Raw genomic sequence first — 27,368 nt, 5'->3', positions numbered from 1 at the left:
ATAAACACTTAGACGATTCTACTTATAGCAAACTTGGATGTCACGATCGACATCGTTGCCTGGGTGACGGCTCATTTATGGGGGGGTACTTTGTAACGTATGTGCTCCTATGTGCTGGCGACATACAAACATGGGAAAAAACATGCATGTGGCCTGGACAGCACGTGGATATTATCAGTATATCACTTGTACGGCACACTTGCACTAGTTCCTCAGCGTGTTTCCCCCAAATTTCCCCCAAATTGCAGAGCCGGTCCGGATGTAACTCCTGCTCCTGTTTTCCGTGCTCTTATTTTGTAAGATTCCCATTGTTGGTCTGTGTCAGTTTTCTTCTGCTATTACGTTCCCTCTTCCACGCACCTGCTAGTTATTGTTGTGTTCTATTTCGTTCAGCCGGGGTGCTTCTTTGTCTGTTGGAGCGTTGTTGATGGTCAATGTAACTGCTCATCTGCGGGTCTTTTAAAATCTACTTTTACCTGCACCTTGAGCCTCATCTCTCACATCCACAAAGCTGGAACATGACATTTGGAATTGGATGCCATGCTGAATTTACAGTTTAAAAGAATTTGAAACGGACACATTCAGCAAATGTACCCCTTCTCAATAGCCACGTTTACATGGACCCAAATAGTCCAATTCCATTATTTGCTCAAACAGAAAGAATGTAACCTTTGTATACACCTCATTCCGAAAGAAAAGTGCCAATCCGAATGAATATATAATCATATTCACAGGGATGGAATATTCTTTTCCCCAATCCGATTGAGGTATCTTGTACCCGCTCAATCAGAAAGTTGTCCAACTGTGTTCTTCTTCATGGTGTTTTTCTTCTTCTGTTGTTTATTGGCGATTGGCAAGCAGCTTTCGTGTGCATTAGCGCCATCTGTGGAACAGAATCTAAACCCTTCTATACGCCATTCACAAGTCCAGTTTTATTAAAAAAGAAACTACATATCTATATGAAACATGTGCCGAGCTTAATTATAAAATATTAGCAAGATTGAACTTTATCTTTTCCTGTTCACGGGTGCGTTTCTTCAGCGAATGCTGAGATATGACGTTCTTCGACTTGAAAAAATGTAGGCGAGCAATCGGCACTGGACTGCTGTGGAAAGTTTGTTTTTGATCCAAACTAAATTTCAAGACTGGACGAACAAAAAACTGAAAAAAACTGTGGTGAGACCAGCCATGTTGTTTGGTCTACAGACAGTGCCACTGAGGAAAAGACAGGAAGCAGAACTGAAGGTAGCAGAGATGAGGATGCTGAGATTCTCATTGGGAGTGACCAGGATGGATAGGATCAGGAAGGAGTATATCAGAGGGACATTACTGACATTACTTTGGGCCAAACTGACATGGTTGGGAGTACAGTTCAATAGACAAATATTAATACTCCCAGCCTATACCTGGTTATAGCATTTCTCACAGCTCCTCCTGCAGGCCGCAGCATCTGCTGCACCTTGCTCTTGTCTCTTTGACTCTTCAGTAAGACTGAGCGAGTACACCACTATCTGTAGAAGTTGCTATATTTATTATTATTCCGCTTTATGCGTGTGTACTGTATGTGTGTGACTGATTTGTAAGATTTATTATTTAATATTTTTTTAGTGATCTGTGTGATTTATTTGGTAATTTATGCAAACATGCAATGATGGCAAACAGGGAAATAATCTGTCAGTATATTTCTAAAAAAAAAAAACCCACAGCATTCAGTACTTCAAAGTTTTCCGAGTGACTTTATCTCACCAGCCAAATTAGAAGAGAGCAGATGAAAGAAGTACCACACCGTATCAAAATGCTTTGCTGCCAACTCCCCAACCTACTCCCACCCTGAATAGTTGGCAAAAGCCTCCTTATATATCCCTTAACTTCCCACCACCAGGTAAGGGAAAGAAGAAAAAAATAACACAATCAATCAATTAACAAAGATAACACAAAATAAATGGTTGTGTGGGACGACAATTAGCAGAAATGTAAAGAAAATATACCTAAACAAATATCACCATTACAAAACCATTCATTCATTCATTCATTCATTTTCTACCGCTTATCCTAACGAGGGTCGCGGGGGGTGCTGGAGTCTATCCCAGCTGTCTTCGGGCGAGAAGCGGGGTACACTCTGGACTGGTGGCCAGCCAATCACAGGGTACATATAAACAAACAACCATTCACACTCACATTCATACCTATGGACAATTTGAGTCGCTAATTAACCTAGCATGTTTTTGGAATGTGGGAGGAAACCGGAGTACCCGGAGAAAACCCACGCATGCACGGGGAGAACATACAAACTCCACACAGAGATGGCTGAGGGTGGAATCGAACTCGGGTCTCCTAGCTGTGAGGTCTGCGCGCTAACCACTAGTTCTCCGTGCAGCCCATTACAAAACCAATAAACTGTATTTTGACGCTAAATAAATATAAATTTAAAACGACCAACTCCTTCCAGAAGTGACGTCATGGAAGTGCTGCCACTAAGGATGTTTTTATTAGAGGTCTGCTGACCTCCATGTTTGATTCTACTACCGTGAACATACCATGGTCTTTTTTTTAGAACCAGAAAACAATGCTATGGATGGAATGTTAGACCCAAGTGTACACCCTCGGTGTTTTGTTAACATTGCAACGTGTATACTGCAACATATTGAGGGGGGGTGTAATATTTGACCATAGCCATGCAGGCTATGAGTGTTTGATGCAGCAATGGTGCAGGTGTACCTAATGCTTTGGCCAGTCACTGGGTTAATGTTACCACTGTCTGTGTACTGCCAACTGAAAGTTAACCAAATTCTGATATTGTATGTACAGTAAACCTCGGATATATCGGATTCAATTGTTCCCACTGGTTTTGTCCGATATAAGCGAAATCCGTTATATGCGTATAATGTCCGTTTTACGCATATATCGGATTTATATCCGGTATATGCGTAAATCGGATTTTATCCGTTATAAAAAGGCACTTCCTTGACTATGTTTCCAATGTACCTGGACTGGGCAATGAAAAGAGACGTAAGGTAATGAGAATTTAACTTTATTGGACTCTGAGCATAACAAATTGTTAATTAAGCTAGGCCCTGTTACGCCCGTCAGGCCTACGTTATTTCCAATAGTGAGGTTAAGATCTCATTCACTGCTGTGCTAGTATTATTGACGTCACTCACTTTTATATTTGTCCTAAATCTGGAGCCAGGAGAAAGACACGATGCGGCCATCCGATATATGCGAGGGAAATTGGAAAGGGACTGGAGATTTTGTCCGAAATAGGCGAAATCCGTTATAAAAAAATCTGATATATGCAATGAATTTTTATTGGAAATGCATTACAGAAAAATCGGTTCTTTTTATCTGTCCGTTGTGAGCGAATTTCCGATATATCCGAGTCCGATATATCCGAGGTTTACTGTAGCATGCCTGTTATATGATGACTTCATTGAATAAGACATTTCAAGGAAAATAGCACTCGTGACGTAAGACAAGCATGTACTTTACCAGACAAATAACTTTAGATACAAACCGAAATAGGGCAAGAAATCCTATTGATATGAAGGCGGTCGCTGCGGTGTGTGACTGGCCAATCACAGTACATAATGAACATTTTATTTAAACACAAATACAGATAATGACGATGTACTCGATTCATACTTGGATGTGACAATGAATACCCGTTTATAAGTTCATAACCAGCTCATTCCTACTCTTCAGTCTTTCCACTGTCCCGCCGACTTGCTTCAATTCTGCTACGTATTACGTGATCCACAAAACGCAATCCCATCCCACTGGTCTCACCGCTCGGCCTCCTCTGGATTTCATCATCATAACAACAAAACACATAAATTTGACCAATCTCAAACTCATATATAATATCGTGCCGTCTCTCATAAATATCCATTCTCTTAGCAACAAGGCTCTCATCCTGAATGAATACATCACAGATAATAAACTGGACTCTGTCTGACTGAAACCCGGCCATAAACCTCTGAAATCAGACAACACATCCAATTTCTCTTGCTAATATTAACTCATTTGAATATATTATATTTTGTTAATATTAGGCATATTCCCTGTCCCGTCCCTCCCACCTACGTAGTTTCTGTTGTCATTGACCCTAAGACAAACTTAAACGTCTTAAATGCCACCTTATCATTCTTCTGCTTGGTGATTTCAAGTTTCACGGAATTCTTGGACCTTCTTACAGCTGCTTCTCCATCACTCAGCAAGTCAATTTTTCCACCCACACCAGAGGTCATATTCTGGATCTGGTCTGGTCTGCTCGACGGGCATCACAATCCCCAACGTCACCAGCCATAACCTCCACATATTGGACCATCTGACCAATATACTGCACTTATTGTCCTAAAAACAAACCGTGAAATAAGGTTTAGAAATCTCGAATCCATCAACCTTCATGTTTTTCCTTCACTTCTCACCACCAAACTTGAAGTCTTCCGTCTTCCCTGTGTTACTGCTCTCTGGCTCCACTTAGCGGCTCTCCCATTTCAAACCCATCTGAACTCCTAACTTGCTCCTTGGATGCTATTCCTTCCTCACTCATCAAACCCCGCCTCCACATAAACTCTCCTCTGATCACAAGAATAATAAACTCCTCACTTACTACTGGCTCCCTTCCATCGTGTCTCAAGCTGGCAGCAATCACCCCCACACTCAAAAAGTCTGGTCTTGAGTCTGACAACCTCTCATGTTTCCGGCCCGTATCCAACCTCCCCTTTCAGTCCAAAATTCTTGAAACAATTCTTGAAACCTCGACTCCAACAGCCTGTTTGAGCTATTCCAGTCCGGCTTTCTTCCCAAGCACAGCACTGAAACCGCTCTTATTAAAATCACTAATGATCTTCTTATCTCCTCCAACTCTTAGCATCTTCATCCTCCTGGCTTTTGACACCATCAGCCATTCTATCCTCTAGCCTCCTCACACCTCCACCCACTCCCATCAACACATTACCCCCATCCTTAAAAACCTCCACTGGCTCCCCGTCCTTCAAAGTCCTTCTGATTATTTTCATTCATTCATTCATTTTCTACCACTTTTTCCTCCCGAGGGTCGCGGGGGTGCTGGCGCCTATCCCAGCTGTCTTTGGGCGAGAGGCGGGGTACAACCTGGACTGGTGGCCAGCCAATCACAGGGCACATATAGACAAACAACCATCCACACTCACATTCATACCTATAGACAATTAGGAGTGGCCAATTAACCTAGCATGTTTTTGGAATGTGGGATAGCTGGGATAGGCTCCAGCATACCTGTGACCCTCGTGAGGAAAAGCGGTAGAAAATGAATGAATGAATGAATTTTATTTAACCCTGCAATTGCCTGGCGACCAGTCTGGGGTGTACCCCGCCTCCCGCCCGAAGACAGCTGGGATAGGTTCCAGCATACCCCCCACGACTCTCTTGAGGAAAAGCGGTAGAAAATGAATGAATTTTATTTAACCCTGCGATTGGCTGGCAACCAGTCTGGGGTGTACCCCACCTCCCGCCCAAAGACAGCTGGGATAGGCTCCAGCACCCCGCAACCCTCTTGATAAAAAGCAGTAGAAAATGAATGAATGAATGAATTTTATTTAACCCTGCGATTGGCCGGTGACCAGTCCAGGGTGTTCCCCGCTTCCCACCCGAAAACAGCTGGGATAGGCTCCAGCTTACCCGCGACCCCAGTGAGGATAAGCGGCATAAATGGATCAAAATGATGGATGGATTATTTTATTTATTTTATGTTATCATCCCGACAGGTGAGGCCTTGCTTCACCTCCCTCTTTGCCTTTTTTTGAGGTTCAAGGTTTTGAGTCCAGTCATGTTCTCGTATGTTTAGTTTCTAAATGGACCTATTTGAGCAATCGTGTTCTCGTCAAATGGATTTGCACCAGGCTGCATGTGTTTATCTGATTGCGAGAGGAACACAGGTGTGTGATATAATTGCGGCGGCGATGCCAAACAATCGTGGCGTCTCTTCCTAAATTGGAAAGCAAAGCCAGACCACCTACTTGTTCTTCTGTTTCTTCATTTGCTAAATGGCGACACGCAGTTTTCCCTTCTTCACAACTTGGGAGATGTGGACAGGATTTAATTGGACACAGCTTTTTGGCACGTTCCTCAGATGCGCTTCTCTGTAGTTCTCATGGGATTCAGCTCTGACATTTATTTGGAAATTGCTTAGTGAGTCACATGATAGCAGTAAACAGCTTTTCTGTGCATTATTTCACCGCTTTGACAGCAAAGTGGTTTTTCTTTGCTTATTAAATCTTTAAAAAGGCGCACAGTACTCAAGAGAAAGGAGCAAAGACGTAGAATTTCAAGGTGTTCTTTATTCCGCTGATGCTATAGGTTTTGTCAGGAGATTAACTTTGTGCTGTTTGTCTTAAAAAACGAGGCCTTTAGTAAATTGACTAAAAATAGCATGAAAGGAAGACAGTTTGTCACATGCGTTGAAAGAGAGATGGCATATTCTGTACACCCACAGGCATGCATTCAGGCAGTCATCAAACTTTGATCACTTTTCAAGAAATACAAAGTCTGCTGGTATATAAATATGCACACATAGCTTGCGGCTGGGATGAGAATCAACACCTTCAAGTCTGACTCCATGGTTCTCTCGCCCAGAAAAGGGTGGAGTGCCATCTTCAGGTCGAGGATTGAATCCTACCTCGAAACCTCAGGGTTTTGTTCCAAGAGTGAGGGAAGGGTAGAACGCCAGATTGGCAAATTGGTGCGGCATCGACAGTCTGCACCAGTCGGTTGTGATGAAGAGGGAGCTAAACCGAAAGGCGGCTTTCTCACTGACCAATGTACGTTCACCTCTGATCATGAGTTTTGGGTAGTGACCGAAAGGACAAGTTTTCTCCCTGGGTAGCTAAATTACCAAAACCAACTAACACAACACAGTGAAGCAAATACATTAAATATGCATTAAAATAGGCAAGCTATGGTAATGGTAATGGTAATGGTTTTATTTCATTTGAACATGCATCAGATTACAATTGAATGCATCACATAATCAGTTCCCAGTTCCACATGTCCAAAAGGAGTAGGAAGAAGCAAAGCTTATTAAATCGTACCCCTCCATCTGGTACTTTTACAATCACTAACTGTTACATTTGTTCACTTCCTGCTTTCCATAATACAGTTTAAGTTTTTTTTTTTTTTTAATAATGTACCTCGCCCCGAAGAACGAGGTGATATGAGCATCCAATGACATAATGGGTACCATAGTAAGTGTCAATATAGTGATATATATAGCACATCATGACTGGTTCAAGACTCTTCATCCTTGTATTTAGCAAACATCAACTGCTTGTATTGTTTCTTGAATTGGCTCATCGTTGTGCATCGTTTGATTTCCTTACTCAATCCAGTCAACTCAATCAAGCTATGTAAAAGCTTTTCTAAAAAGAAAGTTTTTAATTCTTTTTTAAAACAGTCTAATGTCTGTGGCGCCCTCAGATGATCGGGGAGTTCGTTCCACAGATTTGGGGCAGCTGTGCAAAAGGCGCGATCGCCCATAGTTTTGAGCCTGGTTTTTGGAGGTTGGAGGAGGAGATTGTGCGTGAGGAGGCTTGTGGGATGAGGTGGGGGAGGCAGTGCCATAGAGGCACTTAAAGGTCAGGAGGGAGACCTTAAACTCAATCCCTATCCTCTCAAATCCCTATTGTGGGCTCACACTGGGCGGCACAACGGAAATAATCCGTTTGGTCCAGATGCCGCAGTCATATCATGCAAGAATCTGAGTTCCAGTGACTATTTGGATGATATCAACATTGTACACTCAAATAAAAAAAGTAATTAAAGTAATTAAACAGGTAAAAAGACACAGTTTTGTACTTCATTCATTCATTTTCTACCGCTTTTGCTCACAAGGGTACTTACTCATTTTATTACGTCAAAAGGCATCAAAAAACCCACCAAAATCTACGACACCATGGCTGTTTAGGCAAATATAGCTATTGTTTACAAGAAATTCTTGTATACAAGCCGAGTTATTGCCGAGTCGTTGCGGTCCCTACTGGAGTCAGTGTGAGTGCCACTTTGCTGCAAGCCGGACAGATTCAGTCTGAACCTCGGGTTAATTTTAGGTTATACCTTGGCTGTGGGAAAAACCAAAGGCTAATATAAATGAGAAGAGATTCCCAAATTAACTCTGGGAAAAACTGTTGATTTTTTTGTTAATACTTGGGTTGTTTATATTGTTTATTTTTCTATATTGTGTATTTTGTACTGCTTAACTGACTCTGTACTCTTGCTGTTGTGCAACACAAATTTCCCCACTGAGGGACGAATAAAGGCATATCTTAATCTTAATCTTAAATTTATCAAGTCCAATCTGGACAATTTATTTATGCTGTACATAGATTTATTTACAAAATATGAAAAGTAAACAGTGACAAAAGAGTCCAACAGGGCAAAACGTGCAACCAGTTGGTATGAGCGAGGGATAGGTCTACCTCGATGCCCTCTATCTCTCGGTCTTTTAAAGGGGGCTGGGTCCCCTGCTGCAGAAACCAAGGGAGTCAACTGCCTCAAAAACAACCAAAAATACACACACACCTGCACAAACTTCAGGGCAATTGGCTCAAACAAAAAACAACCCAAGACAAACACGAATGTCGGTAGACACATCATTGTGTGTGTGTTGTTTCTTGGTCAATTTGGACAGTACCACTAACTATAAGAACGATACACACATCCAGGCCAGGCTTCCGGAAAATGCACAAAACAAACTGGCCAGGGAACTAAAAAGCAGGCCTATGGTGGCTGAATGCTGGACAGGACAATTTTTTATCCGCGGGGTGAACCCTTCCCCTTGGATCTCCGCATAGTTGCGTTTGCTAAGCAACGTCTTGTCAACACCGACCGTTGTTAGCCTGTTAGCTGGCTTTTAGCTGACTTGTGTCTTCAATATCTAGTGTTTGTTGGTATAGCGAATATAGTCTCTCACCACTCGATGTTCCAGTCCGGAATGTCCCCACGAAGGTTCCGAGATGTTATGGAGGTTATGGAGGCTAAAATCTGCCACCAGCTAGCTAGCCACCAGCTTGCTAGCCAGCTAGCCTTGTAACGCCTGTTGACTCCTTACAGTTCGTTGATGTGGTGAGTTCAGACCTCCCTTGTCCTGAATTAAGACAGAGTTCTCAGCAGAGTAATCCGAGGTGCTGACACAAATAATGGTCGGGAGTGTTCCCAACAAAAACTTTTGGACAATTGGACACAGCATTAGGCAAAGGAAAGTCAGACAGGAACAGGAAACGCACAGGGAAGGGCCCTACAAAATAAGACTTCAAAATTAAAAATAAAGTACAAAACATTGTAAAACAGACCCAGATATCACAACTAGAACAAGAAAAAACACTGAATGAATAATAATCAAGTTAACATTTTGCTGAAAGCTTATTTCTTCCAGCAATTCTGTTCATTCATTGGTGAATTCTTGGCCTAAAATGATGTCATGTGACCAAAGTGTTTGCTGTGTGCTTCCAGCTGTGAACCTGATTGGCTGGGCAGCAGCTTTTCTCGATTGCCAAGTGTCAACATGATCCTCTGGAGAATCAATTAGAACACACACAACCTATCAAATGTCACCATTGTGTGTGTGAGTGTGTGTATGTGTGTGTATTTGTAGGTGCATGCTAAAGTGTGAGAAGACTAGCAAGCCTCCCATTTAATGAGGTGCTCATTAGAGATGAGCGAGTACACCACTATCTGTATCTGCATCTTTATCTGTTCACCCAAATCGAAATTCTCTGTGTCCATATCTGGGTCCTGAAATGGGCGGGGCTTAAGTCTTAAATTAGTGTTTTAAATTATTATTCACATATATGTCTACTGTGTATGTGTGTAAGTGATCTAAGACATCAGTAAGACATATATCCATGTTGATTTTGCTGCAACATCGTATCTTTGTCAACAATCACATCTTTAATGGAGGTAAAAGTAACCTTAAATGTTAACTAAAGCATTTCCAATGTTTTTTGCATGTTAAATTCTGTCTTAGTTATCAAAGAACTAAGGTGTCAACCACTGATGACATCATAAACGGGCGATAGAGCGGATTTCCGGTCCCTGTTCCCAAGCTAATAGGATGCTAACAAGAAAAAAAAATACAGTAGGAAAACAGTTAGACTCATGCAGTACATTAATAACACAAGATGTGCTTCATATTTTAGGCTAACCTAAATGTACACCACCTGAGGCAATATTTTGGCATTCATTTTTGACATAAACTGAAATAAACACTAACCGAGGTTCCATTGTACCAGGAAATAATTCAGTGTTATTTGGTAGCAATGGATATTTACTGACGTTACTGATGCATGATTGTTTTTGCATTGACGGTCGCGCTGACACGTGGCTCAAGGTGCAGACGGTTGTTGCTTAAGCAATTGTTCCTTTCGTGAGCCAGACTTTTTTTAAGTTTGCCATGCATGTTGAATAGTCCATTTTTGAATGATACGAAGCACGAAAAACAGGAAGCTTCAAAGGCGACTCCAGATACTTCTGCTAGCCTTAGCCATTAGCTCTCCCTCTGCAGCGTTTCCCCCCTCTATTGGGGTGAAATGAAGATGCATCCCTACTTTTTCATCATGCCACACTTTCAGCAGTCCCCAATCGAGCTCCCTTTTTTGTCTCCTCATCTGAAGACAGCTCAGACTGAAGCTCAGGTTTATGTCTTTATGTCCCCATCTGAGTCAAAAGGGTTTTACTTCGCTCAATAATCATTTCCAATGCCTGTTGATTGTTACATCTTCTCTGCATCTTCGTTCCTTGGAGAGTAGTTTCGTACACCACAGAATTCTTGAGGGCACTGAAGTGATAGACTACTGTACGTGCAGTGAGGTATTTATCCACTTCAGCACAAAAGGAATTACTTATCATTTGAGAGCAATAGGCTATTTCTATGCATGTGCATATTCGCACCAGGTCACACTTTACATAACAATGTCTGCTTGCTGTACATGAATGATCTGCTCCCAACATTCATGTTCACACCCTTACAGTTCATCACAGATGCCAATATTCTACAGTTCCAGTTAAAAAAATAAAAAATAAGTTTAACTATTATCATGACAGAAAATGTAGTGTTGAAAATTTAAAAATAATTTACACACGGAATTAATATTATTCCAAGTCTCCTTTTGTTGATTTTGTCGATTACTGAGGAAACCCATCGTATACATTTTAAAGGGTAAAGTATGTATAGTGTATTCCTAGATATTCCTGGTACACTAAGAAAACATCCTTTTTATAGAAATAATATTTCCAGTAAATCTGTACCCATGGCCAAACTACATAAAGGCAAATTTGATGAAAATTACATTATTTCTAGATTTGTTTTAGGTAATGCACAATTATACTATGGCTGTTACAAGTGTAGAGGTATAAGTTGCGTAGAATTGTGTTTTGTTTTTATTTCTAATGTGGTTTCTTATAGCACTGGTAATTATCAAGCCATGCAATATATAAGTTCAATATATAAGTTCTTTTGTGTAAATAATTTAGTTAAAAGATCCTTTGTGATGCCCAGTGTCTCCTCTATGTATTTTATCAGTGAAATGATATTGTTGGTCTGTTTTACAAGGATAATTAAATTATTCAACCATATAAAAAGAAATATATTTCCCAGCATATGTGTGGAATATAATGAGGTGTTTTTTACAGTGGACATCCAGTGCATCATAGAAATGTAGTGTGTGGCTGTTGCTATGACAACTGACTTGTGTCATCTGACACTATCTATCTAATCGCTTTATGTCTGTGGCGGTCCAAGTAGTTCAGATTTTCTTTCCCTTTTCCCAAGCAGACATGTTTATCTCATGGGAAAAGTTTTCCAACTAAATCATCGCATTGGTCCATCAACTGTACTTGTAGGCTACGTTCAAAATGGTAATGGTTTAATTTCATTTGATCAGATTACAATTGAGTGCATCCCATAATCAGTTCCCAGTTCCACATGTCCAAAAGAAGTAGGAAGAAGCAAAGCTTATTAAATACTACCCTTCCATCTGGTACTTTTACAATCACTAACTGTTACATTTGTTCACTTCCTGCTTTCCAAATATAATTTAATTCATTCTTATATAGTATCTGACCTATAAGTAATTGAAAGGCATGCTTGGAGACTTGGATAAGTACCACCTGCATGCCCATAATTACGCTGATGTGTTTTGTATTCTTTATGTTATACTGTTTCAAATTTACGAGACAAATTTAAATGAATTTGCACAAAGTATCAGTTTCAGATCGATATCGCCAATGGTTCTTATTCTTATTCTGTTTTCCTTCCTGCTTTCTGTTGCAGATGAATTCAAAGCCTTCCTGAAGCGCTTACCCACCGACCAATTCTTGAATGTGTCCATGGTAGCCAAGTACTGGTCTGCTGATGTCTCCCTCCAGAAGCGCTACGCCCAGCTCGAGTCCAGCGTAGCTTTGGTCCAGGGTAAAGCTCAGAAGATCATCAGGAAGTTGTTCACCCTCAGCAAACGATGTCCAAAACAACCTCGTTTCAGTCTGCCTCGAGAAAGGTAGTGAGAACAAACAGTTGACATGTACATTTTGGGGATTTTAGTAGTTGTTTGTAAAACTTCCAGTCTTCCTTTGGGGAAACCCTTATATAGATTATATAGATTATTATATATTATGTCATCCTCATCAGCAATGTAGTGCATTAACAGTCACATTCCTCAGTCACAACTTTTGTTGTTGAGGAAAGTAGTTACAGCTAGTTGGTGGGGGTAATTAAAAAAGTGTTTTGCTTCTAAAAACAATATTCATTCAAAAGAGTAATATATTTGTAATTTTCCCATGAAAAAGTCAGACCTCACAAAGGTCCAAACGTGCAAAATGCATTCTTTCATTCATTCATTTTCTACCGCTTATCCTCACGAGGGTCGCAGGGGGTGCTGGAGCCTATCCCAGCTGTCTTAGGGCGAGAGGCCGGGTACACTATATGCAAGCAATTTTGATCAGATTCTTTATTTGACAGGTCTGTATTTGACTCAAAAGTAAAAACACGTATTGTCCTGCATTTTGTGTTCTCACTGAGTAACAGCGAGTGCTGTTGACAGTTACAGTTACAGTCATCTTACGCAGCACACTGCCTGGATAAAAGAGAAGTGTTTTTATTGTATTGTTAGACTTTTGCTACTTTTTATTTGTAAAATTAAGTAAATAATCTTACAATTATTTGTGGAAATGTAATTTATAAAGCTGTTGCTATTACACATATTCACAAGAAGAGTGTGGTATTTACACAATACGGAAACGGAAAGAATGTAACTTTTGTATACACCTCATTCCGAAAGAAAAGTACCAATCCGAATGAATATATAATCGGATTCACAGAGGTGGAATATTCCTTTCCCCAATCCGATTGAGGTATCTTGTACCCGCTCAATCAGAAAGTTGTCAGACTGCGTTCTTCTTCATGGTGTTTTACTTCTTCTGTTGTTTATTGGCGGTTGTCAAGCAGCTTTCGTGTGCATTAGCGCCATCTGTGGAACAGAATCTAAACCCTTCTATACGCCATTCACAAGTCCAGTTTTATTAAAAAATAAAATACATATCTATATAAAACATGTGCCGAGCTTAATTATAAAATATTAGCAAGATTGAACTTTATCTTCGTTCTTTCAGTTAATGCTGAGATATGACGTAACACGGAGCTCGAGACGTTCTTCGATTTTAAAAAATGGAGGCGAGCAATCGGCACTGGACTGCTAAGGAAAGTTTGTTTTTGATTCAAACTAAATTCCAAGACTGGACGAACGAAAAACTGGCAATACGGAGTTATTCCAACAAGTGAAAGAAAAACTCGAGGAAGTCGGTATCACGTGATGTTGATGTTTACGTTTTACTGAGCATGCCCTATTGACTATTCTGGTTGATTATAGCGGCGCATGTAGACACACGATTGGAATATTCCTTTCCATGTATACCATTGCTTTCGGAAAGGTCATTCAGAAAGAGAAAAACTCCTCATGTAAATGCGGCTACTGTCTAATGTGTGAATTAGACTTCATCTAGCATCTTTTCTGACTGAAAAGTTGGTAACGGTGCTTGACATACTGCCATTTTGGTGAAGCCACATCCTGGGATAGTTGCATAACTGACACACAATAACCCCTCCAAAATGTTTCCATGTATGGACTTGATGACTTTTAGTCAATTGCAAAGCTCTATAGGACAAATTTGAAGACATATTCTAAAAAATATTCTAAAACTGTTTTTCGCTGAATCATTTCATACAACAATAATGATCGTTTGCTTCACTTTATTTCAAAATGTGATGGATTGGTGAGTAAAGTACCGTTAACAAGCTTCCATCATACCGTCAGTGAAAGCCAGGTGTCAAGGAAATTCAGCAAACAGAAAGTGTAAATGGATGCAGAAACAGACTGCGTAGGACAGATGAAGGGTGTCGTTTCTAGGTACTCTGCATTGTGGCAAGCTCTAATCAAGTCTTTTCCCGCAACCGACAGCCTAGCGCTTGTTTACAGAGGTCCGTAATTTCCCTGACAGTCCTTTGCTGCTACCCGTCAGTCCATCTCCCCTCCCCAAGCCCTCGACACGGCTTCTGTCTTTATTTCTCCTCCACACTCACCTTCGTTTCCCCTCGTTCTGTCTTTCATTGTGTCTCAGCCAGCAATCAGAGCCTTCACCCTGCTCCCAGTAACAAGAAGCTCTCAGAGCCAGAAGAAGATCCATATTCCCCCTGCACAGATCCATTAGTTTCATCATGGCTGATTTGTGTCTATTTACACATGCCTCAGGGCGTGGAGCTTTCAGGCTGTGTGGAATTTGCTGAATTTAACCCCAGGAAAGAATCTCTCCAGATGCCATTTTACATCTGAACTGCCTGCAAAATAGATTTGAATTTGGTTTTTTTTGCATTTTCATCTCATCTTCAGTGAGACACAAGAACAAAAACAAGTTAAGTCAGAGCTGATAAATCACGGCACGTCGGGTGTGATGATGAAGAGATTCTTACGGTGCATGGACGCATCCATCATGTGTGTAAACAGCTGCAAACACGGAAATGAAATTGACCACATTTACTCTCAAATGTTTTGATTTCTGCATATTTTGAATTTATCATAATTTAAATTAATTATGTTTTGTTTGGGGGCGGCACGGCGGTCGGGTGGTTAGCGCGCAGACCTCACAGCTAGGAGACCAGGGTTCAATTTCACCTTCGGCCATCTCTGTGTGGAGTTTGCATGTTTTCCCCGTGCATGCGTGCGTTTTCTCCGGGTACTCCGGTTTCCTCCCACATTCCAAAAAAAACATAATTAGCGACTCCAAATTGTCCATAGGTATGAATGTGAGTGTGAATGGTTGTTTGTCTATATGTGCCCTGTGATTGGCTGGCCACCAGTCCAGGGTGTACCCCGCCTCTCGCCCGAAGACAGCTGGGATAGGCTCCAGCACCCCCCACAACCCTCGTGAGGATAAGCGGGTGAAAATGAATGAATGAATGTTTTGTTTGACTTCATGTATTTATAATTGATTTTCATTATATTTATATCACGATTGGCATTGTTATTTCTAACATTACAAAAATATTTTTTTTGATCAGTAGAGCAATACAAGTGTATAATAAGATGCATAACTATAAGCAGAATATAACAGTGCTTTAAGCGCCTTGGAAGACAGACAGTGTTAGGAAAGTGAAAGCTTATTAAAATGTACATATTTACATGTTGGAGGCATCTAGTTTTAAGTCTGGTTATGACATGAAACATATTTGTTGACCCAAGTCGTCGTTCAAAAATTTTGAAATCTACCAGAATCTACGCCTATTCCAGCTGTATTTCCGTGGAATTGTGCTTCCCGTGGATCTAGTGGGTATAGGAGTTGATAATAAATGAATAAATTCATAGAAAAGTGTGGTAACATAGTATCGCTGGGGCGGTGGAGCTCAAAAGAAGCCGAATGTGTGGCAACCTTGCCTGCCTGAGGAAGAGCGCTCATTGTTGGACACACTTTGTCAGAGGCGCTTGGTTCATAAACACAGTAGCAGAGCTTGGGGGAGGGTTTATCTGGCTTACAGACACGCCCATATAAGGAGGTCTGCCCGTCTGTGACATCACAAAGCCTTTTTATTTTGAGCCATCCCAAATTTCTTTCAGGCTTCATCTCATTATCTGAAACTTTGGTATGGTTTAACACGAGAATACAACATCCTAATTACATTTATAGGTCAGAAAGTCGGAAAAGCACAATAGTTCCCTTTAAGATCACACTTGCACCCTCTCACTCCTTCTCTCCTCCGTCTTTGCCACTTGCGCCGGTGGGAGGGACGGAGGTGTGGGTTCACCGCCCTGCACCAGACTGCGGCGTTCAAGAAAATTGCCAAGTGCGCTATCCACACCCCCACACCCCATCGGCGCGCCGTAGGTGCGGCGCAGGGCAGGTACGCCATGTCTGGTCTACGAAAATGGAGCCCAAAGTCACATCTAGTCAGGCTAACACCGGAAAATAACTATGTTTGCAGTGTCGTGCAGCATCTTGCTTGTGGGTCAGAGTTTCCGTCAATGTCCTCTTTCCCCTGTCTTTTCATTCATTCATTCATTCATTTTCTACCGCTTTTCCTCACGAGGGTCGCGGGGGGTGCTGGAGCCTATCCCAGCTGTCTTCGGGCGAGAGGCGGGGTACACCCTGGACTGGTCACCAGCCAATCACAGGGCACATATAGACAAAGAACCATTCACAATCACATTCATACCTATGGATAATTTGGAGTGGCCAATTAACCTAGCATGTTTTTGGAATGTGGGAGGAATCCGGAGTACCCGGAGAAAACCCACGCATGCACGGGGAGAACATGCAAACTCCACACAGACATGGCCGAGGGTGAAGGGTGGAATTGAACCCTGGTCTCCTAGCTGTGAGGTCTGCGCGCTACCCACTCGACCGCCGTGCCGCCCCTGTCTTTTCAATGTACACTTTTTTTCACATATTTCTCCTACAATGGACAGTACTAAAAAAAGGTAGCCACTCAATGCAAGTTTCTAAGGTGAAATATAAATATAATATAAATGAATATAAATGAAATATAAAAACTAAACACAAAAGCAAGCAAATGGGGCAAGTCCTACCATGGACCAGAGAGGTTTTTTTTTTGTTTATTTATATTAAATAACAGTTCCTGACAAAGTGAAAAAGCCTTGATGCGATAAACAAATTGAAATGGGACTTGAATGCATTTAAATCTGAAAACGGTGTCTGCGCCGACCCTAAACACAAAAGGAAGGTTTACTTTAAGTCAGCTTGTTTCTTTCTTTTCATTGCCAATCATCACAGCTTCATCTTGGCAGCATGTCTTTAATGTCTTCTTGAGATACTTCAATGCTACTTCTATCTTCCCTCTTGTTGTTGTCATGCTCCAGTAGATTGTGAAGGAGATGATTCCTGGCAGTGCAAGCAGCCATTTAAGTTCATGTTTATTCCTTCTTCACCTTGATCTGGCTCACAGTCGTTTTGTTTTGATTATAAGGGGAAGTAAAATACACATTGAGACGTGCACTGAGACATGTATTATAGCAAACGTATTGCTTGTGAAAATGATCATGGAGCTCGGGATTATGTTCAAATCTAATGATCATATAACTGCTATGATAAATGATACCCAGAATGTGTGTTGCCTGGGTCCCATTTGCAGATGCTGTTTTTTAATTGCCCCATATCCTAAAAATAGATTACTGACAAAACTGAAACACAAACAGCAACCGCATCAATGGAAAAATTTGTGATAATTATCCAAGACTGAAATAAAAATATTGAGTGACAAAAAGAACGATAGTTGCTTGAGGTACGCTGAAGGCACATTTGTCAGCTTCATTTTGGAATAAGGTGCTGTGGACCGATGAAACTAAAATGGAGTTATTTGGACATAACAAGGGGCGGTATGCATGACGATTGAAGAACACAGCATTCCAAAACAAACACTTGCTACCCACAGTAACATTTGGTGGTGGTCCCATCATGCTGTGGGCCTGTGTGGCCAGTGCAGGCACTGGAAATCTTTTTCAAATTGAAGGTGGCATGGATTCCAGTCAGTATCAGCAGATTCTTGCCAACATTCTTGTTCAAGAATCAGTGACAAAGTAGAAGTTTGGACTGGATACTACAAACAAGAAATTGACCAATTCTACTGAGGTATTCATGCAGAGGAACAAGTACAACGTTCTGGAATGGCCACCTCGGTCCTCAGACCAAAATGTTATTGGTGTGATTTAAAGCGGGCTGCCCATGCTTGGAAACCATCAACCCTGATTCAACTGGAGATGTTTTGGAAGGAGGAATGGTCCAAAATACCTTCAACCAGAATCCTCATTGGAAGCTATGGGAAGCATTTATTTCTGTTGGGGTGCCCAAATTTATGCACCTCCTACTTTTGTTTCAATGATTATTGCACACTTTCTGCACACTTTCTGCAGACTGATTCCGGTAGGAGAAGAGTCGAGAAACAAAGCATGCAGCTAGTCCGATTACACAACAGGGATTACAATTAATTAGAATTAGAATTAATTACAATTAAGTAGGGAACCATAATGCTATCCTGCTATTCATAACTTACTTCACTGTTTGTTTACAGTAATCCCTCATTTATCACAACCAATTGGATCCAGAGTTGAGAGTGATACGTGAATTTTTGCAAAGTAGGATTCGTTTGCAGTTATAGCAGAGAAACGTGTTTAGAATATTCTAAACCTTTCTAGTCATTAAACAACAGCCCTATAGTCACACTTGCACTTAGATAAATCCTAAATAAAATATTTAAATAGGCATATTTTGGACTAATATTAGGCCATTTTGGGCGGCACGGCGAGTGGTTAGCGCGCAGACCTCACGGCGAGGAGCCCAGGGTTCAATTCCACCTTCAGCCATCTCTGTGTGGAGTTTGCATGTTCTCCCCGTGCATGCGTGGGTTTTCTCCGGGTACTCCGGTTTCCTCCCACATTCCAAAAACATGCTAGGTTAATTGGTGACTCCAAATTGTCCATAGGTATGAATGTGAGTGTGAATGGTTGTTTGTCTATATGTGCCCTGGGATTGGCTGGCGACCAGTCCAGAGTGTACCCCGCCTGTCGCCCGAAGACAGCACAATTAATAAGTTGTGCTGTTTTATGAAAATGAATGAATGATTAGGCCATTTTCATAAAACAGCACAACTTATTAATAGATTTAGAAAAACCACAATAGGGAATCTGCAAAATGGCGAGGGACGACTATATAACAGTTATTTGCTGTGTTTTACATTTCAAGCCAAACTGACAAAATGTCTTTTTTTTGCAGGTCGGTTGCCTTTTGGTTGAGTCAGGCTCAGTCACTGCTCTACTGCAACGACCACGGAGTCCTGGGAATCTTCTCTGAAGAAGTCAAGACCTGCAGCTGCCCAGTGGATCAGCCCACTTGTCAGGGTGTCATCCCGTGCGTTGTGGGCACCTCCTCTACATCCTGTTCTGCTTGTGCCACCGACAACGCTACCCGCTGTGGATCCTGTCACCATGGCAACCTCCTACACCTTGGTTCCTGTCGACCTAGTATTGCCTCATCCCTAGACCACTATCTGAACTTTGATCAGGACATGCCGGATTCTGAGGTTTCAAAAGCTTATTCTATATTTCATTATTCTCAAACTAAGTTGGATCAGGCCAAAAGTGTTTAAATAATATGATTTGTAGTATTTTAAGCAGTAAGCATTGTTGGTGTCTTCATTCTATACATATGTTAAAAACACAATGTAATGATTTTTATACACTTTCAGATCCATTGTCTTCTCAATGACAGGCTGTGTCCCCATTCTTGGTTCATATCATGATGAGAAATCCAGTGTGTGTGTGTGTGTGTGTGTGTGACATGATCATCCTTACCTGTCAGCCTGTAGAAGTTGAAGTACATTATATTCCATCCATCCATCCAATTTATATGCAGCTTATCCTCATTCGGGTCGCAACGGTTATGCTGCAGCCTAGCCAAGTCCCAGCTGACTTCAGGCGAGAGGCGGGGTACACCCTGGAATGGTCGCCAACCAATCACAGAGCACATATAGACAAACAACCATTCACACTCACATTCATACCTATGGATAATTTGGAGTCGCTAATTAACCTAGCATTAATTTTTGGAAACGGGAGTATCTGAAGGTGAATTATATTGTAAATTGTAATTTTCGAGTCGAGTGGTTAGCGCGCAGACCTCACAGCCAGGAGACCAGGGTTCAATTCCACCCTCGGCCATCTCTGTGTGGAGTTTGCATGTTCTCCCCGTGCATGCGTGGGTTTTTCTCCGGGTACTCCGGTTTCCTCCCACATTCCAAAAACATGCTAGGTTAATTGGCCACTCCAAATTGTCCATAGGTATGAATGTGAGTGTGAATGGTTGTTTGTCTATATGAGCCCTGTGATTGGCTGGCGACCAGTCCAGAGTGTACCCCGCCTCTCGCCCGAAGACAACCCGGGATAGGCTACCCCCCGCAACCCTTGTGAGAAAAAGAAAAGTGGTAGAAAATGAATGAATGAATTTTCTCTTGTATTTTTCCAGGTGAAGTACCTGCTTCAGCAGTTGGACAGTCGAATAGAGGTCCATGCCATTTACATCAGCAACGATGTACGTCTTGGAAGCTGGTTCAATCCTGCCTGGAGAAAAAGGATGTTGCTTACGCTCAAGAGTAATAAAAATAAATCCAATCTCATCCACATGCTGATGGGCATTTCTTTCCAGATATGCTTAACAAAGAATTCAACACTGGAACCTGTGCCTGCAATTTATGTGAACCCTTTTGGAGGAAGTCACTCGGAGAGTTGGTTCATGCCAGTGAACCAGCCTGACTTCCCCAACTGGGAGAGAACTCGATTGGACTCTGTGGTGGCTGCACAATGTTACAACTGGACATTGTCACTGGGGAACCAGTGGAAGTCCTTTTTTGAAACGGTTCACATCTACCTTCGAAGCCGTATCGTCACAGATGATCCAACAGTGAATGAAACGCTCTTCTACGAACCTTTAGATATGGAGGATCAGACATCAAACCTGGGATATATGAAGATCAACACACTGAAAGTGTTTGGATACAGCATGCACTTCGACCCTGAGGGCATTAAGGATCTAATACTCCAGTTGGACTACCCGTATACGCAGGGTACCCAAGAAGCTGCCTTCTTGATGTTGTTGGAGATGAGGGATCGGATCAATAGGTTATCGCCACCAGCACCTCAGTCGCTCGACCTGTTTTCTTGTCTACTGCGACATCGACTCAAGTTGTCAGCAGGTGAGGTCGCACGCATCAAGGATGCTCTCCAGATCTTTAACTCCAAGCTCCCCAATGCTTCCCCAGAACCTGAGCTGGCTCAGCTGTGCAGCTAGCTAGCTTTGAGCTCAAGACGGGTTCATGCATTTTGGGATTTATGGATTTGGGGAAATCTACGACTAAACAATAGAACTTATCTGGATCTCACTTGGTCTCCTGACAATGTCTTATGAGTGGTTTTCCAGAATTGTTTGTATCATGAGGATTATCACTACGGGAAGCTGAATGCTTGGATTCCAGATCTTTAGGAGAACACAGGGCTCGGTTGCCATGCTCTACTGAACTCACCTGGAAGCTTACTTTTGCTATAACTGCCTTGCTTTTGGCAAACTCAATGACAGCAGGGGGACTCGTGGAAAATACCTAAGGGCCTCTGACTTGCAAAGAGAAATGTGATTTTGATATGTCTGGAGGAACTCTTGAGGGATCAACACAAATGTAATGTCTAATGGAGTAAGATCAACCTTTTCTAACCTTTTTTTTTTTGGTTTCATGCGGAGTTTAAAGGGAGAGTGAATAAAATTCTGTGTGCATTGAGGATGTCATGTTATGCTTAGCAGTTTAAAGTTTGTTAATCCTGAACCCTGTTATTGTCATTAGCCGTTTTTCCCCACCAGAAACCTTTATTATTACCAAGAACCTTTTCACCCGGATAAAATAATGGATGGTACGTTGTGTGGTTAGCGCTTCCACTGCACCACAAAGTTCAGGGTCATTTATTCAAATCAGCCTTATGACCTCTAGGGAGTGCTATATTTCTACACTGATGCAATGGAAATTTCATTTGAGCTGTAAATAACAATACATAAAGGTAACTGTCAGTGTTATGATAACGGTGACGACACGCCCACATCCCGTTGATTAAGGTTTAGCATCAGCCTGTTGATCGCTTAGCATTAGGTTCACACACTGCAACTTCAACTTAAGTTTTTTTTTTTTTTAGAAATATATACACCTACCCACATTTAGATCCACCAGAATGTCAGCTATTCTTCCACAGATGTTTTGATTATCCAACCGAATCAAAGTGATGCTGAATATTTCCTCTACAAAGACCAATTCAAAGTCCAATTCTTCAATAGCTTTGATTCTTTGGTTCTATATTCCGGAATATATGGAAAAAACTTGTAAAAATGAAACAAGTCTCCTGTCACACGACTCTAAAAATGGCATATTTGGTGTGTTTCACCAATTGGCCTTTTTCAGCATACTTACGTTCTTGGGCTTCTGAAAAGACTCACCCCAAGACAAAAGTTGTTGTTGTTTTTTTTAGCCGGGTAATGTCGGTGGAAAAGTACTTTCAAAATGCCAAGTCACTGAGTTCCTTTGGTCAAAAATTAGCTATTGTACATTTTTTTTTTTTTTCTTACTTTTGACTTGTATGTATGCGGAAAATCTGAGAAGCCTGTGCGTGATGCTCTGTACTTGATGGCGTGTCTTTACCAAAAAAAAAAACCTACAAAAAAAATGCATTGGCAATACAAATACTCCCAATAGCTTAAATGTTAATTTAATTTTTTTTTATTTCTCTTGAGGTGAAAAACCAAAAAAAAATTAAAGAATTCTGAGTTGGTGACAAAAAAGGTTTACAGGTATAGTGCTGTAAATAATGCTCCATCGAACCTAAAGTGTGGATATGTGCACATTGCTTTTTAGATAACCAAGTGCAAACCCCTCTAACCCCCTGAAAGACAATGAATAAAAATGTCCAAAAAGTTTATAACAACTCATGCCTTATATGGAGTCAGTGTTGTAAGAAGCACATTTAGTTTTTGGTGTTTGATTTCCTGGCAGGTGATGTATTGCTTTTAATATTGACATTTTTTTTACACTGTCACATATAAATACTGGTCACATTGCACCTTTGGTGATGTCAAACTTTTTTCAGTCATGTCCTCTTTCAGCAAGGCTCCAATGAGAGATGATGGCGACCCCTGAGAGAACACGTTTGATGGTACTGGAGGTTTAATTTAGCCTCAGTAGTATGGGGCCGGTGTTCTCGACAGATTGAAAATTCTCATTCTTATTCAAGGTTTCTGCAGGACATTTTTTTTGGGGGGTAATTCTGAGAGCTTCCATTGAACATCCAGAGATTGCACCGCAAATTGATTTTTAATTTATTTCATTCTATTAGTATTTCAGAAAAAAATGCTTTGTTTGTCATTTTCGGCTGTCAATCTGTTTTCAGCTTGCTTAAGTAAAAATCAAAAGTGGCACATCTGTTTGAGATCTGTTTTCTTGCCTTGATCACCCACTAGTGGATAAATATTACAGTGGAACCTCTGTTTACATACGCCCCGGTTAGTGTATGTTTTGGTTTTAGTTGAAAATGTTCACAAATATTTTGCCTCGGTTCTTGGACACTGTCTTGGTTATCGTATAATATTGTAACATTGACCAAATTGTGGTAGTTTGATACGTGTAATGTATTATGATGAATACCATATAAAGACCAAGGGTGTCCCGTGGCTATTTGTTATTGCCCACCACTTTGTCTGTCCCAATTATCCTAGCAGATAAGTTGTTATGGGCTTTCATGCCCCTGTTAGGGTCACCCAAGAGTGGGTCAAAAAACCCCAATGATGTTAAGGAACAATGAACAATTTTCCCATACCTGGACGTGGGTCCCTGAGGCCTTCCTCTGGAGCCAGGCATGGATGTGGGGCGAGCGTCTGGTGGCCGGGCCCAAAGGAAACAGTGGTCGCCCCTCCCATGAGCTCATCACTTGTGGCAGAGGCCAAATGGGTCGAGTGCTGTTGGGTACCTTGGCGGTCTGATCTTTGGCTGCAAAAGTCAACTCTTGGCGGGTGGATGTCACCTCTCTGGTGTGGTAAGTACCTGAGCTGCTAAGCAAAGTTCCAGTTAGATATAGTCGGACATGGAAGAAGTTGGTGGCGCCGTTAATTACATTAGCAGGACCATCGACAGTGTAGCAAGCTGAAACACAAGCTAATATACGAAATGACGGCATCAAACACAAGTTTGTAACTTTTGTATTTAAGAGTTTTTTGGATTTTGATTGGAGGCTGGTTATAGGGAGTCGATAGGTCTCGGCTGACGAACTGTACATGTCTTGTACAACGGGACGCTACGCTACATACGCTACAACCTATAGGTATTGAAGCGGTTTAGTCTCAACTGCAACTTTGATACTGCAATTGGAACTACAACTACAATGCAGCTCACTACTGAGCAAAGCAAACCAAGCAGTAATTCTAATACGTATTTTTGGAACTTTGACCATTTTTACAATGTCAGCTAGCATACCATAGCTAGCATGGTTACACTTGCTAACTCCTCAAACCCTGCAGAAGGCTACGAATCAATAAGATCACAGAGTATGGAGAGTGAATACATAATGAGTATTTTCTTTAAACACGAATACAGATAATGATGAGTATCCTAGTAGACATAGTTAATTCATTCATTCATTTTCTACCGCATTTTCCTCACGAGGGTCGCGGGGGTTGCTGGAGCCTATCTCACCTGTCTTTGGGTGAGAGGCGGGGTACACCCTGGACTGGTGGCCAGCCATCACAGAGCACATATATACACATATAGACAAACAACCATTCACACTCACATTCATACCTATGGACAATTTGGAGTGGTCAATTAACCTAGCATGTTTTTGGAATGTGGGAGGAAACCGGAGTACCCGGAGAAAACCCACGCATGCACAGGGAGAACATGCAAACTCCACACAGAGATGGCCGAGGGCGGAATTGAACCCTGGTGTCCTAGCTGTGAGGTCTGCACGCTAACCACTCGACCGCCGTGCTGCCAGAAATACTTCAAAAGATGAAAAAAAAAGCATTAGTATGAAAATGTTGTACAATGCAATGCAATACAAGATTAGTAGGGTAGTAGTAATTAGTATAATAATAAGTGTGAATTTACACGCTCAACTTTATTCTGCCAGTGGTCTTCTCTATTGGTGGCTACAGTGTTGCAAGTTACTGTTGCGGCCATACCACACGGGAAGCTAAAACTCAACCCTGAAGTCTCGATATCACTTCCTGTCTGAGCCACTGCAACACATTTAAAGTGGTATGAAAAAGTATCTGAACCTTCTGGAATTTCTCACATTTCTGCATAGAATCACCATCAAATGTGATCTGATCTACTGATCTCATTAAAATATGAAAACCTATAAATGTTTGGGCGGTTATAGTTAAAGCAGACACTGTTTTTTTCATCTGTGTGATTTTGACAAAGATCAGATCACATTTGATGGTGATTTTATGCAGAAATGTGAGAAACACATGTACAGTAACACACACATTGTGTTGCATAGTGTGTAAAGGTGTGTGTTATTTCAGGTTTATTTTATTCAGTTTATTTCACATATATGTTAATCATGGCCTCAAAAAAAAACTAGAAAAACATTTGTTTATCCATAGTCTATGTTGCTTATCCTCACTAGGGCCACAGGCGTATGCTGGAGCCTATTCCAGCTGACTTTGGGTGGGAGGCGGGGTACACTACTAACAGCACATAATGACTTATTTTTATTGGAAAGAATACAAGTCCGAAACACAAACATTGTGTAAATAATGCATTGCCCTGAAAATATTGCTATTTCTTCTTGTCTCTTCATGACAAGATAAATGTCCTCCGGTATATGAAATTCAGTGTTTATGTATGACGAAAAACCAATTTCTTTTGTTAGTGAGCAAACAAAAACACAAATGCACTTTGCCACATTCCACCCAGCGGTTGCTTTATCTGCTGGTGGAGTGTGAGGAATGCAAAGAGAAAAGGGCTACATGACAGACACAGGAAGCAAAAAGAGTGCCATGTTGGCTAGCTTGTACTTTTTTTTTCCTCGCCATAATGAGTTGGGAAAGAAGCCACTCCGCATCGCTTTAATAAACACTTATTCATCTTCAGCCTGCCACTTGGGAAACAGGAGTGGGTTTGCCCTTGGGCTAATCTTCTCGCCGGTGGAAGACAGCCAATCCATCAGAGCACTATTTAGATTGTATGGCACTAAGTTAGTGGACCTCCCAAAGAAATGCGGAGGAATAAGGAGAAATGAGAGGGTGATTTAAGAGGGGACAAAATGCAAGAGATGGAGGGAAGAGAAGTTTGAAAGAAGGTGAGAAGGCACACTTGCCTTACTGTGATTTATGATGTTAAGCATTCAGGCTCTTGGAATTAATGAGGTTGAATTGGTGAAATGGACTGCTGTGTGTGTGTGTGTGTGTGTGTGCATGTGTATGAAAGAGAGAGAGAGGAAGGCAGACTTACTGTACTGCATAACTACCCTTAATGATTTTAAATTACTTTCAAATCACAGCATTGCAAACATTCATTCATTTTCTACCGCTTATCCTGCTGGAGCCTATCCCAGCTGTCTTCGGGCGAGAGGCGGGGTACACCCTGGACTGGTCGCCAGCCAATCACAGGGCACATATACTAGAGGGCATTGCAAACATATTCAGAGCAATTAACTAAGTGTTCTTGATAGTATAGTTTTTGTCAAGCATTATAACAAATGCTGCATTCCAAACTGCCCAGAAGTTAGAAACATCCAACAATAATCCCTAATTAATGCAGTTAATTAATTCCAGCCATGTTTCCATCAGTCTACCCCAGGGCAGCAGTGACTATAGATGTAGATTACCACCAGTGTGTGAATGAATGATGGCTTCACTTCACTGTCAAGAGCTTTGTGTATCTTGTAAAAAGGCTCAAAATAGAATTAATCCAGTATTATTATTATTATTATTATTATTATTATTATTACTGACACCTAGTGGCCAGTGAACATTTTGCATGCGTCTTCTGAATGCCTCGCATTTGTATTTTAGTTGATTTAGCCAGGACACTTCTTCGGGGTACACCCTAGACTGGTCGCCAGCCAATCACAGGGCACATATAGACAAACAACCATTCACACTCACATTCATACCTATGGACAATTTGGAATCACCAATTAACCTAGCATGTTTTGGGAATGTGGGAGGAAACCGGAGTACCCGGAGAAAACCAACGCCACACAGAGAAGCAGAGAATCGGACCCAGGTCTACCCGATCTCCTGACTGT

At 41.4% G+C, this 27,368-nt stretch overlaps 1 protein-coding gene and 1 long non-coding RNA gene across 2 annotated transcripts in view; one reads left to right on the top strand and one right to left on the bottom strand.

Annotated features, from left to right (window-relative positions):
• brinp2 (bone morphogenetic protein/retinoic acid inducible neural-specific 2) overlaps positions 1 to 23,766 on the top strand; it is a 151,434-nt gene extending 127,668 nt beyond the window's left edge. Inside the window, exons 7-9 of the mRNA XM_058065287.2 lie at positions 12,305 to 12,527; positions 19,303 to 19,609; positions 20,551 to 23,766. Of these exons, the coding sequence (XP_057921270.2) occupies positions 12,305 to 12,527; positions 19,303 to 19,609; positions 20,551 to 21,372 (1,352 nt within the window). The 3' untranslated portion in view covers positions 21,373 to 23,766. The remainder of the gene's footprint in view (positions 1 to 12,304; positions 12,528 to 19,302; positions 19,610 to 20,550) is intronic.
• Positions 12,165 to 20,063, bottom strand: LOC131121223 (uncharacterized). Its single transcript, XR_013629467.1, has 3 exons — positions 19,881 to 20,063; positions 14,606 to 14,716; positions 12,165 to 12,513 (listed from the first exon to the last, which is right to left on the bottom strand). It is a non-coding gene; the product is annotated as an uncharacterized LOC131121223 (long non-coding RNA).
• Positions 23,767 to 27,368: the final 3,602 nt, after the last annotated feature.

Source organism: Doryrhamphus excisus, linkage group LG11 (assembly GCF_037039965.1).
Source record: "Doryrhamphus excisus strain RoL-2023G ecotype Guam linkage group LG11, RoL_Dexc_Guam_v1.1, whole genome shotgun sequence".
NCBI classification, from domain to species: Eukaryota; Metazoa; Chordata; class Actinopteri; order Syngnathiformes; family Syngnathidae; genus Doryrhamphus; species Doryrhamphus excisus.
This window is presented reverse-complemented; position numbering and strand designations above follow the sequence as displayed.